At 42.1% G+C, this 14,015-nt stretch overlaps 1 protein-coding gene across 4 annotated transcripts; it reads right to left on the reverse strand.

The window, feature by feature from the left end:
* Nucleotides 1-4,391: 4,391 nt before the first annotated feature.
* tcea3 (transcription elongation factor A (SII), 3) lies at nt 4,392-11,881 on the reverse strand. Of its 4 annotated transcripts, none has more exons than XM_079274569.1 (21): nt 11,691-11,881; nt 10,862-10,924; nt 10,600-10,705; nt 10,387-10,477; nt 8,807-9,331; nt 8,610-8,723; nt 8,252-8,353; nt 8,100-8,162; nt 7,892-8,005; nt 7,682-7,747; nt 7,177-7,236; nt 6,941-7,012; nt 6,744-6,812; nt 6,571-6,633; nt 6,416-6,490; nt 5,587-5,747; nt 5,386-5,447; nt 5,095-5,244; nt 4,843-4,989; nt 4,536-4,607; nt 4,392-4,446 (listed from the first exon to the last, which is right to left on the reverse strand). In XM_079274569.1, exons 1-21 carry the CDS (start codon nt 11,757-11,759, stop codon nt 4,438-4,440), a joined length of 2,253 nt encoding a protein of 750 aa, XP_079130695.1. In that variant the 5' UTR covers nt 11,760-11,881; the 3' UTR covers nt 4,392-4,437. The 4 variants fall into 4 exon arrangements, with proteins under 4 accessions (XP_079130695.1, XP_079130694.1, XP_079130693.1 ...); XM_079274568.1 differs by having other exon boundaries at nt 7,682-7,750; XM_079274567.1 differs by having other exon boundaries at nt 7,682-7,750; nt 7,877-8,005.
* Nucleotides 11,882-14,015: the final 2,134 nt, after the last annotated feature.

Here is a 14,015-nt window from a genome sequence, read left to right on the forward strand (position 1 = left end):
ATGGACAGACGCAGAGGTAAACACTCACTCACGGATGCTGGTTCAGTGTTTAGAACCACCGACATGAAGCAGAATGTCTGCTGCATTAGATGATGGCATTACGAACTGGCAGTACTCAGAAGCGAGTCTTTGGCACCCTATCGCGTAAGGCAGCCCTGAAATAAAAAGCCAACTCAGTCCAGAAACAACCATGCAGAAGCCAAATGGAGTCCCACAGCTTGCCCTCGAATGCTCTCGAGCAGACCACTGTGCGCATCTGGTCCAGGTCATTTCACCCAGAATTACGCAACCATGCATAATATATCTGGTACTATTTGAACGCCATTCCCTTGGCTCCCTTTTCCTCGAAAAACATGACGTGACTTTTTCCAAACATCTGAAAAGTTGCAGGTCATCAAAGCTCGTTTTAAAATGTCAGACATCTTCACGCCACCAACTTTTCATTTCTAGTCAAGATGAGTGTGAGGATATATCAAACAAACAGGCATCATGCCACATTCAAGAGTCAGTTCTCAACAGATGTAGGAGCAGCCAAAGGTCCTGGCTAAGAACCACTTCAGTTGTTCCCTCTACGGTATCATTTAGCCTCTATACAGCAGATCAGAAGGAAATTGCTTGGTTTGGGGACTTTGTATCACCTAAATGAATCCATTCTAAATCAAAGAGACAGGTGTATATCCAGGACGGTGATATTCCTCCTCAGTCTGACATGCTCGCGACTTCAAATGCATTTCATCCCACCACTCTTGAGCTAAGTGGTAAAATGGTATTTGCTTTTTTTGAGAGCAAAAGGAAGGAGACTGAGAGGGAGGCAGTCGGAGTTATTGATCATCCATTCCCTCTCTTCCTCAGTGCACTTTCTTCGCCATTAAAAGTCTCAATCGCGACACTTTCATAAGACACAGCAGTAAAGGGGAACATTTAACATTTTACGCCCACTCGCAAAGTTATTGAAGAGGTCTGAAATCATTAAGCATTCAAATGTTTGAAATGATCCAACTTCTGCTGCTACAATAAAAAAAAACAGATTTAGAAACTGGTGAAATATATTCCACTTGAGCAAAGACAAGAGCAGATTTAGTTTTAGTTATTATAAGAGCAAAGCTGAGATTGCGAGTGAAGCAATGCCAACATTCAAGCGTGTTAGCTTGCTATTTGAAAAAGGCAGTCTGACAAATGCAGTGATGGTATTCTCGGAAGGTATATTTTTGAAGCGTCACAAGCTTCTAAGAGGACGAGACAGTGGGTGGGAGACAAGGGTGAACAAAGTTTGGAGGCTGCAGACGTTCTAAATTGAAAGGTTTCACGGGGATAGAACAATTCCTTTCAGCAGGTCGACATGACACCAGTGCCTTTAAGATACATTACAGAGGCAGAAAAAAAAAATCACAACTCAGATTACAGGGCTCAAACTCGTGGCCTTTGCCTTGTGACCACTTGCTATTCAGTCATTTTCACGAGCTGAAAGAAAGTCTTTTTCCAAAGATGCAGCAGACTTTGCTCGAAGTCGACGCTGCTCGTCTCACTGATCTTTACTGTGCGTCCACGGTTGCACACACCGGCACAAACCATAACCAGACACTGTTTAAAGACGACACAGGGAGCGCTTATATCCTTCATGAAACATGTGTCCGGGCCAATTTAGGGCCAATTGTCATTTACGGAGTAATCATGGCCGTATTGGTTCGTTTGAGCTCACAGTGAAATACTCATGCTGAGCTGTCAGGACGGAGATGTCATGCTGGTGTTCAGTCATGTTTGCGCCGCAACTTTGAGCCTTTTGTTGCTTTAGCCACGCTAGGAGCACGACTGAAGGGATTGCGTTGTTGGGTCGAAATTCTCATTTACACTTTGTGTTTGATCGTGATTAACAGCAGCATGCTAACACACGAAACTAAAATGGTAAACATTATACCTGCTCTACATCGGCATCTTCGAATTGTCATTGCTGTCAAGTTAGCATGTTGATGTTAGCATTTGGGTCAAAGCATAGCTAACCCGAAGTGCAGCCTCATAGAGCCGCCAGCATCTTATCAAATTGTAAAACGTGGTTTTGATTGATTTTACTTTTCTTTCTTTAAGAAACATTCCATAAATATAAATGATCTAAAGACACCATTGTTATTAAAAGAGTTTCAGAAAATATGTCCAACCACAACTTTATACTGTTCAAATCCCATTTATAGTTGACTTGTTTTGTGCTTTTAATCACCTGACTGATTATGTGTCGTCAGGGAAACTGCATGTCGACCAAGACTCATTTATTTCCATTTATAGAGCGGATGCCACAACAGGGGGCTGAGAGGTTACAGACTCATAACACTGCAGAGAAACATTTCAGACAAGGAAGACTTCTACAAGTCAACAAAGCAATACGCTTTTAGGAATACCAACATTATGAGCTGTATAAGCCACATGATTACAAGAGTCAAATATATATATTTAAAGAGTCTGCATCTCGTCTGTGCGAGACTTAAATTAAAGGTTAAAGTCTTCTAAACGTCATCTCTGATGCAGCAATCCCATCACATTGATTGGCCCCCAAGCTACAACGTGCAACATCGGCATAAAAGCAGACACATGTCGTGTTGGGTATCCACTGTTGGAAAAGCTTATGAGGCTAGAAAGGCTAATAAGAAAAACATGAAAACGTGGAAAATATTTGATCCAAATCTATTTACTTTTATCAAATTTGCAGTGATCTCATAAACTATTAAACAAATGGCATGAATTGTTTCCATTATTTGAGAGCGTTGTTCATTTGGGGTATAGTATGAAGAGTGTTGCTGCCTCAACAGCTTTTATTTTCTCACAACTCTTCCCACCAACTGTTGGGGACACGGAGGTCACAGAGCAGAGCAGCTGCAGCTAAATTAACAACATGGGGAATTATGTTACAGAAGCCATTAACAAATTACAAATGTCTTTCTTGCTTGTGTTTTTTGTTTGCCAAGGTAAAGTCCAAGTGAATGAAAGGAAATTATTTTTAAACTCCTTTTTATGTGAAGCTGTTATGTGAGGTTGGATTTCAGAAGACATTCGTCTGCTTCCTTTTAGATTCCAGGATGAAAGAGGGATGATGATTTTAACACCAATGCACCAGGGTAGAATAACAGCCAGCGTTGATGCTTCCTGGCTTCTGCATGCACATCAACAGAGGACTTGTAATGGTGGAAATGATGCAGAAAAAGTAAATGAATGTGGTTTCATCTGACAGGAAACCAGATGGTGGCTACTCAGCCAGAGGGCGGCCGGGAAGCTTTTCCTTTTCTCCAGACCATATTTCTCACATTACCATCAAATTTTATATTTATATACCGAATGTACTGCATGCAGTCCAATCTCTACAGGAACACAGATCTGATAGAGTGTGGTTTGCACGTTGCTCAATACACAATCATATTCCTCATAAGTACAGGAAATTCAGTAATGTTGAGGAAAAAGGTTTGTTTTGTTGAAAGGCTTTAATATTGTCACGTTAGTCTTCAGCAGCACTTCCCTCTGGCTTTACGAGCCAGCTGGACTCTCACTAACAAGCGAGCATCTGATGCATTTGTGGTCGGTAACCTGAAGAGAGGACAATTCAACTGTGGGAACTGATGCTGCCTGTGTTTTGAGTTGTGATGAATTGTTGCCATCTACTGTATGTTTCCAGTTGTGCAACAGACAAACTTCCAACTACGGTTGCACTATTTTCATTAAAAACACGTTTCTTTGAATGAATATTCATCTGTGCCATGAATTACGGATATTTTTTTCATATTTATCAAAATGTCAATTTTTTATCTCTCTTGGAATATTAAAACATTGTAGATATAGCAAACTGTAGAGGCAATGCACAGTTTTTATTTTTTTCTTCAGTTTAGTCTGTCCCGTAGAGTTTATTGAAATCATTTTTTAAAAACTAGATACTGATAAGAATTTAAAGAAATATAGGAAAACCTTATCATGCGCAAATAAAATAAAAATAACAACAAATATGCATCTAAACCATACTTAAGAACTGAACATTCTGTCTGTCACAAGACATTGATGACGACGCAGGAAGTGACACTGAGTAAGAATGATTCTCAATATTTCTTTTTATTAAACGCGAGTTTAAAAAGCCATCATACGGATGATTTATGCATTTAAACAGCTGCAACATGATGTAGCATATTAACTGCATAATGTTTCAATCATGACAGCACCATGATCATTATTGTTAACATTCATCAAACTGATCTTCATGCTCAGTCTTCAATTCCACATAACGCAAACCCGGATTATTAGCACGTGCTTACAAATCTCAAAATGTCAAGTAAAAATTATTAGAACACCATTATCTGTTAAAGCCACTAGCTGCAATACTTTATAACCCCCCCCCCCCTCCCCCCCATTATATAAAACAATGCAGTTAGAAATGCTCAGGGAAAATGTGGTTTCATCTGGAAGGCATCAGCAGAACTGAAATTTAGAAAAATAACAGAAGTATTTTTTAAATTACACAAACAAAAGATATGAGTTATTGAAACAAAGGCCAGGGAAAAACATACCTTCCAGCGGTTACCACACTCATTGCACAGAACGAATGTGGTCATTGGCTCATCAGCACTGCGTGTCTGCACCTAAAACACACACACACACACACACACACACACACACACACACACACAGGAGGTTTTGTAGCTGTAAATAATACACACATAACAGTGCAAAGAAGGGCTCAAACAACACAAACACACCTGTCCAAGATCAAAATGTTAACTGTAAACATAGAAAGGGGTGCATGTGAAAAAGCACCAGGAGGTATGAGATTGTTTGTGCGTTTCTGCATGTTCATGTACTGCGTGCGTTGTTTACCTGGTTGTAAGTGCAGTTGCTCTTCCTGCACTTCTCGCACTGCAGCAGGTCGGTGCTTGTGCCACCAGTTTTGGCCATTTGGTGCTCCCTTATGGCCTCTTGGGTGAGAACATTCCTCAGCTGTTTCAGCTCATCGCTGGCCATCTCCTACATAAACACAGAAATGTGACTAAACGGAGCAGAGGGACGTAAATCTGGGCATCAGGAAAGAAGTCCATGATTGGTTTCGTGTACAGCTGCACGGTTCTGTACCTCAGCAGACATGCTGGCGATGCGGCTCAAGTCAATGTTTCCTGCAAGGACGTTTCTGCGAAGCCCAGGGTTCTTCAGGTCCTTCAGGTTGCTGATGCGGCTGCGGACTCTGTTTTTATATTTCATATCTGTGACCTTTGTCTCCTGGTAGATATGTGCGACCGTGCAGTCAAGGTAGATCTGATCGTAGCAATAATCAAATGTAAAAGGCAATACTTTTCATTGGGGTGATCACTGAATGAACATATTAGTCAAACCAACCATAATGTGAAATAATTAGCTACATTGAAGGATATGATCTTCAATCTCTGCAGCCATGCTGTCACAGTTTGTTGTAAAATTCTTGTAGTCGTCTGTGAAAACCAGGAAAAAAGAAATCGGGTCAATCTGCACCCTACAGTGACATTTGTGTGTGTTGCTGCTAAGGTCCACAATTTGTATACGTGTTACATAGTAAGTGCTCTCAGTTATAAAGCGTATTCGTAGCCTCACTGTCTGTGCGCAGGGCAGCTGCCAGCAAGTCGATGCACTTGTCTCTGACGGAGTCTCCGGTAGCGAGGTGAGGAGGCAGTGGACCCCCGGCACAACTGAAGCTGGGTGACATGGGGCTGGTCGGGGTGGTGGGAGATTTAGGGGCATCGGCTTTGCTCTTCCTGCAGAGAAAGGACACATCAAAGCACAACAGAGCAGAGTGTGTGAAGCCTCACATCTGGTGCTTCTGACCTGATTTGAGTGATTTGGAGAGGCGTTACCGTTTCCAAACTGAGCCTGGGGTTTGAACTAGTGATTTTTTTATTATTATTTTTTAAATGTAACCTTCTTTGGACCATTTTTGACATTAAATCTTACTTAATAGATGTATAATACAAAACGGAGGCCTTTTCCACATGTCAACTGAATCCCATCACTGTTCAAGCAGCCATTTTTTGTCCATTTGGGGAAAGCGGAACACATCGGCATATCAACAGCTCATAAAGTTGACATGGCTGACGTGTCAGCAGACAATTTACACATCCAGCAGGCACACCAGCAGCATTGATTTAGTTTTGTGCTTTTAGCCACCTATATTTTCACCAAAAACATCAGTCTGCTGCTGGAAAACAAGGCTGGCGAGAGTCTTGAGAATGAACCAAACAGTAAATTCATGGAATGTAAAACCAAAACAAAGCCGACTGAAAGATGCCAAAATAAGCGGAAGGGAAACTGCAGAGTGATGTGATATTTATCTGCAAACAGCAACACCAAGTTCATTAGATTGAATATAAAATATTCACGAGTATCATCAGCATACATTAGAAGAAAAAGAATCACATTGTAATACCTGTCAATGCTGTCGGTAGAGGGCTTCCTCTGTGGAGGTCCAGGCTGAGAAGTCTTCCAGCCTTGAGACTCTCTCCTATGACATAAAGTCAGTAACGTCATTTTTATGGTTTCCATTGAAACAAACCTGCGAAACTTCAATGGAAATAATTTCACCGTTCAACTGTTAGCTTCTTTGCTGGTGGTGAGCTGCTTTTCTTTGAATCGGTGGATTCTCGTCTACAGTAAATAATGAGACAGTTTCAGTAAATCTGGTTTCATTGGCAATGTTTATTTCAATTTCATTTCCAAGTACGAGTGAGATTGAAAGGGGTGCGTACCAGTCCTACCTGTCAGGTTTGGAGTCAGTTGGTTGACGTTTCACAGGCTGGCCAGCCTTGGAGTCACAGGATTCCTTCCTGCAACAAAGGAGAAAGAGTTGAGACACCGACGCCAATAAAATACACACTTGGGATTATGTCGGACATGAAGTGGCGTGGATTCAAATGCAATGTACAGTGGAATGTATTTTCCTGCTCCTGCACACCTGTGTTTTTCTTTTTTGACATCCAAACTGGGCTTTTTCAGAAGCGGCAGTTTAGAGTCTGATGAATCTTTCCTGACAAAAGGAAACATTTGTTTGATTCTCAAACAAATCCACACAGTACAAGTATAAAAGGGTGAGCGCCTGATGTATTAAAAAACAATTAGAGCCGTTTGAAAAACAGACAACCAGCATGTTTCACAGCTTAACAAGCCTTTTCACACTAATGACTGGCCAACCTTTCACTCTTGGCTTCGTCTGAGTGTTTTTTAGGCACTTTGCCATCCGATGAGTCTTTCCTGCAAAAAGAAACAGTCTTTGAACCAACAAAACATCTCCATCTAGACTCGTTCTTTGTACAGTGACTTACTGTGCACAAGCTTGAAGTAAAGATTTGAATGGTTTCCTGATATATCAGGATATTTAAGCAATATCTGACAAAGTTTGTCCTCTGAAATTCTGTTAATCTCACAAAACTGTGAAATAAACTTCAAATTCAAGACTTATCTGACTCTAAAACAGTCTTAAGTATTATCGTTCAATATTTCTTCTGCAGCCACATACAAAAAAAAGCTTCATCGTTGATTCAAAGCTCATAAAGTCATTTATCAAGTCTATAGTTTGTCTAAGATTAGCGAGAAACAGAGATTGCAGTCTGAGGTTACTGATCCTACAGATACAGTAATATTTCAAGGATGAATGAGAGACAGAATCATGAGACAGAATCATTTCCAGATCCCGGACCTGTCTCTCTTTACGGGATCTGGCGTCTTCTTCTGTGGGGGAGGTTTAGAGTCTGACAACTCCTTCCTGCTGTGACAAACAACACAAGGATTCAATGCAGAGAAGAAAACTCCAAATGAAATCAAGTTATTTTCTCCAAAATAATCATTCCAGACACCTCCAAGGCGCTGACTACATGCGGATCATAATGAGAACTCATCTGATCCAGACCTCTCCTTTTTCCCGTCCAGTGAGGGACGCTTCAGGGGAGGAGGAGGAGGAGGTGGGGGGTGAAGGTGAAGAGGAAGTGGAGGAAGAGGAGCGTTTGGGTCAGGAGGCTCTTTTCTAAATGAGAAAACACCTTTGAGCTGACCTGAGTCGCTTCATAATGCAGCAGTTATTAATGTCAGGCAATGCAGTGGGTAATGCAGACCCTGACCTGGGTGGAGGAGGATGAAGGTGAAGAGGAGCAACTGGAGCATTTGGGTCCGGTGGAACTTTCCTGATGTGAAAATCAATATTTACTTTGAGTTTCTATTGAGATTTTGTCTGCACTAAAGTCACTCAAACATGCACCAAAGCACGCCTGACCTCTCTTTCTTTACTTCCAGTGACGGCCGCTTAGTCGGCAGAGAGGCGGGTTCAGGAGCATCAGGACGAGGATGTCGGGAGGAAGAGTCTTTACTGTCCTTCCTGAACAAATGCCACAAGAGCACAGATCAGAGAGTCCCCAATGCTGCTCAAGCTAAATGCAGAATCTGTTTAATGAAGACACACCTGACCCATTACAGCATGCACCAAGCACAGCAGGTAACCTGTTAGGCCACGAGTCTGGGTTTAAAGTGGGCATACTGCCACAGTGCATACGAGTGACTCACAAATGGTTAAGTCATGCAGTAATGTTTCAGTCCATCATGCTCTTCAGCTCGGGCGATGCGAGTGCCCTGACCTGTCCTTTTTCAGGTCCACAGAGGGGCGTTTGATCAGGAGAGGAGGCCGAGCAGGTCGAGGGGGAGAGGGGAACCGGGTGGGATAAAGAAGACTGCCGTCCATCACTCCCCTCCTGAAATAAATAATTCAATCTGAAGCGCTGCTGCCATGTTTTGGGTGTGTAATAATCAAGTTTTTGAGCCACCTCCCCCTCACCTTTCAAATAGTGGTTTGTCAACAGCACGTTTCTCTCTCTGGGGTTCACTCGGAGGTCTCTCCCATTGTGGTGAGCTTATCGGCCTCTTGTGTCTGTTTTCTTCTCGGCGTTTCTTCTTCTTCATGTCATCTGCGTAGCTGTGCCTCTTGGGCTCTTTAGGCTGTTTCTCCTTTCTGACTTCCTCCGTGTGTCTCTTCTTTGGTTCTCCTAACGACCTTTCTTTCTTTGGTTCTGGCTTGTGTCGCTCACCCTGCAGATCCTGTACATTCTTCCGTTTCTTGTTATCCATTACCAGTCGAGTGTCTTCTCCGTGTCCTTGTTTTTTGGGTTCTTCTAAATGCTTCTCTTTTCTGATTTCTTGGGGATCTTTCTCATTTTGGCGCTCCTCCCGGTGCTTTTCATCACTGGGGTCATCTGTGTGTCTCTCTTTGTGTTCGTCATCATGTTTTTCTTTTCTGCTTTTGTCGGGGTGTTTCTTGTCAGGATCTGAGTCGTGTTTCAGTTTGACATCAAGTCTTCTGTGACTAACAGAAACAAAGGAAGTATGATCTTTACCTCTGTTCAGGAGCCCGCACACATTTACCAGTTTCACTTACGTCAGGTTTGTTGTTGTAATGTAACTTAGGCCCCATTTGGACAAGGACGAAAAATAAACCAACAGGCCCTTTGATGAGCGAGCAGTGTCTTTACTCTGTCCTTCATTGTATGAGTTGACTGATGTTGACAGGTGATCTTATTCTACTTCTTCAGTTGTCAGACTGTGCGCTGAGCTGATGAAACTAACAGTAAACACAGCTGTGTGTGTAAAAACTCAGAAATATATTGTTAAATGCACACACACCACGACAGAAAAGACTTAAATTACAGGACCAGTGGACAGCACTGGTAATATTGACCCTACCGTCCCCGGAGGAATGAATCCAGTCCGAATGAGACATTAGAAGAGAATTCAGTGATTCAGATGAAAATGTCATGAAAAAAACAACTTTCATAGCCCCTTTAGAAATGTCCTATATTTGCACTTGAAAATATGAGAAAATACGAGAAAATATGACATGAAATCGCTTTATTTGTATTCTTTTGAATTATGATCAAAAAGCACTGTCCTTGGTGCTGAATATTGTCTTTGAACACTTGGATGACGTGAATCCACTTACAGCTGTCAGTGGGTAGGAAACTGTTCTGGGAAAATAGAGTGATTCAAAAGCCTCCTTGGCAAAGCAAAACAAACAAATGTCGGCTGCTACAGTGTAACTCCAGACACTTTCTATCAGCTGTTCATTTCTCGAGTGCTTTTTGACAGCGCTGCTTGGGTTAAGCTGCTTTCAAGGCAGGTATTTGTATACACACGCAGTAGTTGTTCACTGTTACTGTGGTAATACATAAACAAGAACAAATACTGTCGGTCTAGCGCAGTGCATGACAAACATCTCACCATTTCACCGAGCATCTGCACTTCCATCATGATTCCACGTCAGTTAAGATTCAATTATAACATTTATTTTACATTGCCTCTGCTGCGGTGTTGAATGTCATGTTAGCTGTGGCGTTTCTGTGCAGCAGCTGTGACAGTACTGACCTGCTCTGTGTCTCAGAGGGGGAGCTGTTTGGAGACACTGCTGTGTTGCTGGAGTCCAAACCGTTATTCATTTCAGCTGCTTTCTCAGAGTCTGCAGTGTATGTGTGTGTGTTGGGGGGGATACCATATTCGTAAATCATTCAGTGCATTGATGTATTTATTGAAAAAACAACTATCTAACTGCTCAGTAAATCATGGATCAAATTCAAGTACCCCGAAGTCTTTTCCAGTCTTTAATGAGGAGCTTTGACAAGGAAATAACTTCCTCGTCTGCAGAGTGCTTCCTGATACCGTTCACAGACATGCCAATTCTTGTTTCCTTAAACAAAACACACACACACTTGAGTATACATTGTGAGCCTTAATAATCATGCCGTTACCACATTTGTAATGTTGATGACAGTCAAACTAACAATCGAAAAGCAAAATTAAAACTGTACTCTAATGTAGACTGGACATATATACTGGAGCCTACCTGGAGAAGTTTGAGAGTCATATTGAAACTCTTCAGTTCCCTCATCAGGTCCATGGCGCCTTCCTGCACACAAACAGTAGTCAACATCTAACTTCATTTTAAAACTATAACTCTAGAAAAAAAAATGGTGTTTGTTTAGAAATATGATAATGTAAAACGCAGATGGGCTCGCATGCAAATGTTCATTTAAAAGACACACACAAACTGATAGGTAAACAGTAACCGTTTTTAGACAACCGCATATTGATTCCATAAATTCAAATAAAATATCCCAACATGCATTACGCATTTCTGTTACGGTTTGCTTTATTCTATACATTTCAACAGTGTTTATTGACTACTATATTGTCGTTTACAGTACTCTTAATGCAAGCGCGCGATGAAACAACTGTTGCTCTGCTGTTAGCAGTCAGTCACAACACCCACACCCCGCCTAACACCACACACACACGCACGCACGCACACACACACACACACACACACGACCTTGCCCACAGGCCGCGTTGTTTACTTTCTGTTGCACGAGTCACTGTTCAACACGACAACGAGCAGAAAGTTTGCAAAGAGTTGTCGACAAGTAGGTAAAACCTGGCTCATGTAGCGCTGCACACCGAAACGTCCTGAAATGTGTTCAACAAACACCTGTTGAACATTTGTTGCAGCCGGGCTCATATTACAAATGTGCACACTTTGGCGAGCACACCGATTCAGACTCATCGCCAACGTAAATCTGGAGGAAACCATTTTCAGAAGAGACCTTACGGGCCTTCTGCACAGCACGAGGTGGCAGGACAACGCGCCACCTGTGGGTGTCAAAATAAGGACTCACCGTGTTATTTCGAGACACCATCTTGTCCAGTTTTTTAGCAATCCGAATGAGATCTTCCTCTTGCGTCATCGCTGCATTTACTCGACTAACAACGAATCAACGCTGTCGATTAGATCTGCTTATTAAAAACCGTGAAATTAGGTCAAAACAAGCGTGGATCCGCTGCAGGTCGGACTTTACGCACAGCGCACGCTCCATTCAGTCCAGAGGCGTGTCCTGCAGGATCGCAGCTGACCTGCGCGACACAACAACTAAATATAGACGCTGGAATGCACACATTGCATATAACAAATGTCTAATTTTCAACCGGATTCGTTTGAAGTCAAACTATTTCAATGCTTTTACATCCATTTGTACGGTCAAATCTGTGGTCTTACTGGCTACATGTTATGTCTACTACAGTGCCAGTTGCTGCCGTGCCAAAGTTCAGCTTGACTCTGGGTCACAGTAGAGTATTACTCAAGCACGAGGTAACACAGATGAATCCAATATTTTCAATCCATTCAAGGCGTTTGTAGTCTGTTTGCAGATGGTTAGTGTACTTCGGACAACGTTTTCACTTTCGTTCATGTAAAAAAAAAAAGAAGTGTGCCTGTTGTGACTGTTATTTTTGTTTATACGTGTTTGCAACCAGAGGGTGCTGTGACGTAAATCTTTTACCTCACACAGCTTCACAGCCCCATTGATGAGAATTAACTTTGTTTCCCTGTTTAACTCAAACTATCACGTTCATCTCGATTTGCTTCCACTCACTTCTTGCAAATGTGAAACATTTTGCAGCAGGCTATAATCTCTGAGCTCACATTGAGATTATATAAAGATTAAGCCTTTTCAACATTTTGTTCTTCTTTTCAAGGAACCTGTTTTTCAGGAATATGTATTGATACGTGTCTGTTGAGACTGTAGTGCAGAAACCACCCATCGAAGTGATCTTAATAATGAACTGGAATAATATAATTTAAAATAACACGAGCCTGTAATTGCACGAGAATGTGCTGCTTTAGTTAGCTGAGGTCAGTTAAACAAACATTTAGAAAATGAAATGACTCAATATTCGCTGAGCAAGTGCTTTCTACGAGGTCCTTTGTATCCAATGTGGGAAAAAAAGTGTTTACATGTAATCTTTGACAACTTCTTGGAAGCAATCACTTACAGACTGTTTTCATTCCAAATCTCTTCCAGGGGAAACACGCTCCCAGTACTCAAAGGCATGAAGGCTTACTCCCACAGTCCGCTGGGAATGGAGCCCCGCTACAGTTCAGATCAGAGACGTCCCTGCTGCTGGAAGTCTCCATCGTTGTGGGAAGCGAGGACATGGGAGATGCAAGTCGCAACACTCTGTTTTTGAAGTTTGATCAAATATCAGTGGGATGAAAGTTTTGAGGTTTTAATTGGTTTGTATTTCTCTGTCTGGAACATACTCATTGTAAATGGACAGCAGGGCTCTCTAACATAATTGTTTATCATTACAGACTAGTATTGGCCCGAAAACTTAAACCTCTGCCCTAAAGGTGAAGTGTAACTGTGTTCATATCTTAAACCCTGAAACATGAAACATGTCCCATTAATCTAAGAGCAAACTATGACACTCTTGTTTGTGGTGCGTTGATTTTAAGATAACTGTGTTAATGACCGCAGGTGAAATTACAGTCTGAAAGCTTGTCAGGAGCAAAGAGTATTATCTCTTTACAACGCTCTTACACAACAGGCTGAGCGTATAACCCTGTGACTGGCAGAGAGATAGTGCCGGCCAACTAGAGAAGTGGGACAGCTACCTGTGGTGAGAGAGCAAGCAGGCCAAGAGGAAGGACCAGTGATCAAGATCAACCTCCTTTTAACACTGTGTACTAAACCCTTTGGCTGAAGAAAGAGAGCTGCTCCCCCTCCTGCGCTTTGACCTCTTTCCCTGCGACCGGACTCGATAGACTCTCAGGCTATAATGCACAAACTATTATAATACTTTTAAACCTGCAAAACAGCAGCAGAAACAAGCTGCAATCACAACATTGACATATTCATTGACTTGACACTTTATAAAGTGGATATAGCAAACATCTTGACGTTTTGTGCACTCTGTGAATCTCCCCTCTCTCTGGATTCCTGGTGGCTCTGTTACCTAACTGCATCTGTGTGCATTCCCATACAATGCACTGAAGTACCCTGAACATCAGCTGCTGCTGGGTTTGACAGTCTATCATTAGCCTCCGTGGTCTGACCACATCAAGTACCATCTTGTCTTTGCTTGTGAATGCACTAGAAAGTTAAAGGCCTACTGCGTTGGTCGAGCTTTCCAAGGAAAGAGAGGAAAGTGGTCCCTCACCCCTC

This window comes from Melanostigma gelatinosum (assembly GCF_949748355.1).
Source record: "Melanostigma gelatinosum genome assembly, chromosome: 9".
Taxonomy (NCBI): domain Eukaryota; kingdom Metazoa; phylum Chordata; class Actinopteri; order Perciformes; family Zoarcidae; genus Melanostigma; species Melanostigma gelatinosum.

Bases quoted from the DNA above. Each gene is read 5' to 3' on its own strand.
- tcea3 (XM_079274567.1), bottom strand. From the start codon at position 11,759: ATGACGCAAGAGGAAGATCTCATTCGGATTGCTAAAAAACTGGACAAG. The intron at 8,354-8,609 runs GTCAGGGCACTC...GCATTTGTTCAG, and splicing joins GTGGACCTGAAAAAGGACAG to GAAGGACAGTAAAGACTCTT. The intron at 6,491-6,570 runs GTGAAATTATTT...TTTATGTCATAG, and splicing joins AAGAAGCTAACAGTTGAACG to GAGAGAGTCTCAAGGCTGGA.